The sequence below is a fragment of the Pelobates fuscus genome, chromosome 9, assembly GCF_036172605.1.
Source record: "Pelobates fuscus isolate aPelFus1 chromosome 9, aPelFus1.pri, whole genome shotgun sequence".
Taxonomy (NCBI): Eukaryota; Metazoa; Chordata; class Amphibia; order Anura; family Pelobatidae; genus Pelobates; species Pelobates fuscus.
This window is the reverse complement of record NC_086325.1, coordinates 69,007,525-69,013,524: the sequence shown is the minus strand read 5'-3', so window position 1 is coordinate 69,013,524 and position 6,000 is coordinate 69,007,525. Positions and strand designations below refer to the sequence as shown.

At 36.9% G+C, this 6,000-nt stretch overlaps 1 protein-coding gene across 5 annotated transcripts in view; it reads right to left on the bottom strand.

The window, feature by feature from the left end:
• Nucleotides 1-460: 460 nt before the first annotated feature.
• The window catches only part of KLHL13 (kelch like family member 13), an 88,886-nt gene continuing 83,346 nt past the window's right edge, over nt 461-6,000 (bottom strand). For all 5 annotated transcript variants that reach the window (XM_063432056.1, XM_063432057.1, XM_063432055.1 and 2 more), the window contains 2 exons: nt 4,160-4,273; nt 461-1,878 (listed from right to left, as the gene is read on the bottom strand). In XM_063432056.1, coding sequence (XP_063288126.1) covers nt 1,391-1,878; nt 4,160-4,273 — 602 coding nt within the window. In that variant the 3' untranslated portion in view covers nt 461-1,390. The remainder of the gene's footprint in view (nt 1,879-4,159; nt 4,274-6,000) is intronic.

Genomic DNA, 6,000 nt, shown 5'->3' with positions numbered 1-6,000 from the left:
AGGACTAGATTTCTAAAATAAATGAACAATTCAACCATGCCAGAATTTAAGCATAAATATCCCTTTAAGATAGAAAAAGGCTAATGTTGGCTTGCTGAGCATGATGGGAAATATAGTTTACAAACATCGAGGGTGCCAAGCGTAGCCATCAACTCTTTAGAACTTAACATAAAATTTTATATCTCGATTGCAATATTTCGCAAAATGCACACATTGGTTCTAAAATTCTTTCTATCACTGTTCTCTATGCTGCATTCTGCAGTGTTTGGAAAGCCAAGCACAGCAGAAGGAGGAAAAAAAATAAAAAATCTCAAAATGTAGGTCACAGTACACATTTGTGCTTTGGTTTCCTAGCACATACAGCGAACTAACCCACAAACATACAGGAAAGCATGTAACTAGGCAACAGCCAAGAAGCAGACAGAAAAACAATATTAATGAAGTATCTCACTCTCAATAATTGCAGTTAAAAGTTATTTCTTTTTATTGAACAAAGGAAGATAAAACATGGGATTCAGTCCACTGAGCAAAAGCAGCTTCCCAGCCCCAGCTGCATTTTGTGCTAAATAACCTTAATAGAGACTATACATTGAACAAATCATATGCATGTTTTTTCCCCCAACATGAAAGGAAGGAGAGGGGGCTTGAGACCTTAGACTAAATAGAATTCTTAGCCACGAGAATTGATTTTGTTCATTGTTAACATGTCTTGTTCTTATTTTAATTATATTCATAAAAGGAGCTTCTGAGATGAATTTTGTATACAGCAGGTCTTAATTTCATTTTACGAGCAGAAATAAAAACATTTTATGTCTCTATTGAAAGATTAAGTACCTAAACGTGGTGTAGCTTAAGAAAAGAAAATTTTGATCAACAATTTTTAACAAACGTTTGTTTTATGTTGCACCAAATTTTAAACAAGGGGGCAAGGGGACTTTGCGTTCTTAAAGAGGCATATTAAGTTCTCATATAGATAGGGCAGCAGACATTTCATGGTAGAGTAACTGATCTTCAAATTGAAAATAAAATGTTCATTTTCATTAGCAGTTAGGAAAGAATGTATCAAATAGGTCTGTGGTTTTACAGTTAACGGTCACCACATTTGCGTCTTGACGTTTAATTTATTTCCCACATTACATACGTACCTAATTCAACTTTGAAAGACTAGTTTTTGTTTGCTTTATTAAACATTTGGCTATTTTAAATAGATTTAATAATGTTAACATTTTTGATAAATACCCAAAGCCAAATGAATAGTACAAATCATGTGATAGTCTCTCTCAAAGAAAGTTTGCCAATTCCAGTTGGTCAGGTTCGGCTGATACTACCAGCAGATAATTAAAATATCCATATTGTTGCAGTGCAAAAGATATTACAGTATCTCTAGTCCTCAAGGTGCTGAAAGTGGAGATTCTCGAGAAGGTGAACAACTGTTATCGTCTGGTGGAAAAACTGTTAGAGTACAAGCTCTGATTCCCCCAAGCGATTCTGGCAGGTCGAAAACTTTGTGCCATTCATCTTTCTCAGGATCGTACTTCTGAACTATTTCAACCATACATCTGTTATTCCAAGAATATCCTCCAACCACATAAATTTTATTTTCAAAGACAGCTACCCCAACGTCACTCTGTCCACGTAACATTGCAGCGATTGGTGTCCATTGATCCAAAGATGGTGAGTAGTATTCACAGCTCAGGACATCATCGTAATCACTTGTTCCTCTGAAATGATTGCCTCCGATGACGTAAAGTTTGTCTCCGACAGTACACATGCAATGTAGACCTCGAACTGTGGTCATGGGAGCTTTTTGAGTCCATTTGTCAGTGTCTGGGTCAAAACACATCAATTCTTTCTGGAAGGTATCATGTGTAATCCCACCTGGTATAACAAAGTACAATTATTAGACACCAGCTTATTTCCATGCATCATTGGTCACTAAAATGTATCCTGTACAACCCCACACCATTTTTATATATTATAGATTTCTGTTATTACACACAAGGACATATAGGCGAGGACACCACACAGAACAATTATTTGATTAGAAATATATTTTAATGGATACATTTTAATAACCATTTGTCTGCAGCTTAAAGACGCAGCTTAACAGACCAGTAAATCCACCTGCAGAGTCTGCTTTTGACCTGTTTGTTCCTGGTTGCATGGAAGCTTTGCAACGTCTACACATTAACAAAGTTTTATATGTCATAATATGTAATAAAGTAACATTCCCATTATTATAAAACTACTTGCTCTGTACAGAACCATGGTGTCCTAATAAAAGAATATCAGCAACTTGACAGATGTGCCCATATATTTCAATAAGTACGCACATGCTTGAAGATGCATTCAGAGGGTTAATGAGGCAATACAGATAGAGTTATCCTCCTTAAGCGATTGTACTAATACACAAAGGAAATCATTCAATGGCATTCTGTTGTCCATGGATTAAATAATTAGTGAAAGAGTATTTGTAATGCACTAAACACAGAACAGAAATCCTGTTCACTCACTTTCAGGAAGGACATCCATCTCACTGCGATTAGGCCACTATAAAAAGAGCAATACAGCTGCAGCTGTGCTCTATTGACTTTCTGATTGTGGGATGAATATTCTTCCTCTGATGAGCTTCTTAGTCTGACAAATAGGAGCAACTAACACATTCTGTCTTAATGTATATATGGAAGATTAAGGCAAAAAGAAAAATGAGCAACTATATAGAATTAACACAAATATTAAGTGTTATAAACCAAATGCTCCCATATATGCTTTTATTTGTTTTGAGTGCACTGCTAGAGTAAAAAACAAATGATTCCGGTAAATTCAATTAAAATACAGCTACCACTACTGCAACAATTAAAAATCAATGTTGTGTAAAGAGTGCCATGTGCAAATGTTGTGCATTTATCAGTTGCATCCTTAAAAGACAACGGTCTCCAGATTTTAATTTTTTTAATGATAAGAATCCATGCGGCATGTAATGAAAACATATGGCTTTTTTATTTATTACATTTTTGATTAGATGTAAAAATACCTGAAAACCTGCCCACTACTTCCACAGAAAAGTAGACCATATTCATACACCATTGATGTCATCAGTCATCGCCTTGTGTGCTCTTCTAAGCAGAGCAGAGCTGCCGTGTCTGTACATGCGTGCCTGGTCCCTTTTCCTCCTAAGCAGTCTCTCTTTATTTAGAAGCTCCATAATATAGTCTACTTCACATGGCTGGCTGCTTGTTTGAGCTACTACAGTAAAATAGCTCTGATGATTTCTCATTGCCGATTTTCTAAAGTCTGCTTGTTCTGCCTTGCAATACAAGTTTCATTTATTTCAATGCTGTAAGAGACCGTTTTTCTACTTATATATTTAAAGTTTGTATTTGTTAAACCTTGTAACATTTAATTGATCTGACACATGAAACTACTGGAAATATGTCAATTAGGAACAGACCAACACTATTGAAACAATTTTAGACATAAGCAGATTTCCAAAAATCAGCAATGAGAAATTATCAGGATTATTTAACATTAGGAGCTCAAGCTAGCAGCAGGGTTGTTACAGGTTTATTCACTAACAGTCCAGTAAGAACGACCGAATTCCGACCGCAATGGCAATGCTTATATTTAACAAAGCGAAATGTGGTCAAGGATTCAGTCGATCCAGCCGATTCTCCAACATTGGATGCTATTTGCCAATGAATAATAACTTGAACGATTTGCCGCTGACCTGGAAAATGCCAAAATACAGTCTAACAAAACCTCGTCAGAGGCTGCCCTCTGGTAAAAAAAATAAAATGTGTCCTTTAAAAACACACACACACACACAAAAAAAAAAAACATAACAAATTATATATAAAATTAATGTATGGATCCAATAACGAGACGCATGAAATTAAAAATGTCACAATGCAATTGTTTCATATCACACAAATTCTGATAACCCCTCAGTCAAAAAGCAGTTAATACTAATAAGCCTTCCAGTTAAAGTCAAAACTCAAAAAAGTGATATTAATGATCCCTTCGGTAACTACTTCTATATCATAGATGCAAAGTAATCATCTGAAAACATCAAAAGTCACATGCTGAAAGGCAATCGTACAAATGCTTTGAAGGTAGAACTTTGGTGATGCAGGAAAAAGTGCTAGTTTGCTTTACATACCTGAAATGTACATTAATCCACCAAAAACAGTTCCAGCATGGCCATAGTGCGGTTCATTCATTTTCGCAACATAATTCCATTCATTTGTCCTTGGATTATAACATTCTACTGTGGCTGCAAAGATAATTATAGAATTAAACAAAATACCACGCACCACACCAATATTGTTAGAATTTGTGAATATTGTATAGCAAGGGGGAAAAAAATTATTTCAAACACCAATGAGACCAAAAATTAATGAGGGTGGCTCATCCAATACTGTACTTCATTATTTGCACTGATCCCAGCATACCCCATAGACCACGGGTAGGCAATCTTCGGCACGCCAGATGATGTGAACTATACCGCTCCTGAAGTTTTGCCGGCATTATCGCTATAAGAGCATTGTAATGAAGATGTAGTACACCACATGTGGAGTGCAGAAAGTTGCCTTAGACACTTGCTCAGCAGAGGTATATGGGAAAGGTAGTTAATGATAAGAAAGAACTGCTGCTTAAGTCTATGGCATCTGTACTTTGGTTGCTCTCAGCTTGCAGACAGGTAGGTCTATTCACAGTTTTGTTTACAGTGCCTTCAGATGCAACTGTGCATGCTCACAGCCATAACTCAAGCTCACTCACATTTATTTACAAAATGCACGCAGTGCACGCATGACAAGTATTTCAATAAACAAAAAAGTTTCACTGAGAAGGTGGAGGTATAGCTGTAGTGATATTTGTAAACTGCTAAAGTTCTATGCAATTAATTTGCAAAAATCTACTACACGATTACTTATTTTTGTCCTAAAACCTCCCAGATATGCCTTAGTCATGGTCTACAGTAAAATTAAAGTAGCAAGGAGTTTATATACAACGTGATCTAAGTATCCTTTAAATCTTGAAAGCTATATTTAGTGATTTGGACCGGTAGAGAGAGAGAGTGGGAGTAGCACACCTTTTTAAATCAGTTTCCCTAAACTGCTATATACACTTCAAGTCTCACCTGTGGTTTTGTCCAATGGTGACAAATTAAAGTGTTTTTTTTTTTTTTTTTTTTAATGAACACAATACATGATCTAGAGTGTTGTGGCAGCTTGTCTGACTACCGAAACACCAACAATGGAGGCTCTAATGTCACCAATATTAAAGAGCATGGATCAAATTATGGGTACACCCAACTAAATATTTCTATCCTTAACACAGACCCCTAATTTTTAAGTTGAGACTGATTGTGTTAGAGAGAAGGCCAGTATGGAGACAAATTTTATTCAACATTTATCTAACAAAATACTTTATAGCACCAAGATTTATCAGATGTTCCCAGACATTCCCCTTAGCTGGTTTACTTATTTCAATTGAGACATTACAGGTCAACAATTATAAATGATTGGAGAAGAGGATTGTCAAAAACCCAATAGATGTTCTATTACGCTATAACCCCCGCCCCCCCACTTCATTTCTCAGCTTGATTTCCTTCTCAGATATGTTGCAAAATTGGGGTCATCTTAAATCTGGTCCATCTCAACGGTTACATCATTTTTCTGGCTTGACCACGGATGATCTCCTCAAACACAAATAATTTAAAGGACCACTATAGTGCCAGGAAAACACTTGTTTTCCTGGCACTATAGTGCCCTAAGGATGCCCCCACCCTCAGGGACCCCCTCCTGCCGGGCTCTGGGGAGAGGAAAGGGGTTAAAAACTGACCTTTCTCCAGCACCGGGCGGGGAGCTCTCCTCCTCCGATCCTCCTCCTCTCCTCCCATTCAGCTGGCTGTGCGCGCATTCAGCCGGTCTCATAGGAAAGCATTATCAATGCTTTCCTATGGACCCTTGCGTGCTCTCAATGATTTTCACAGTGAGA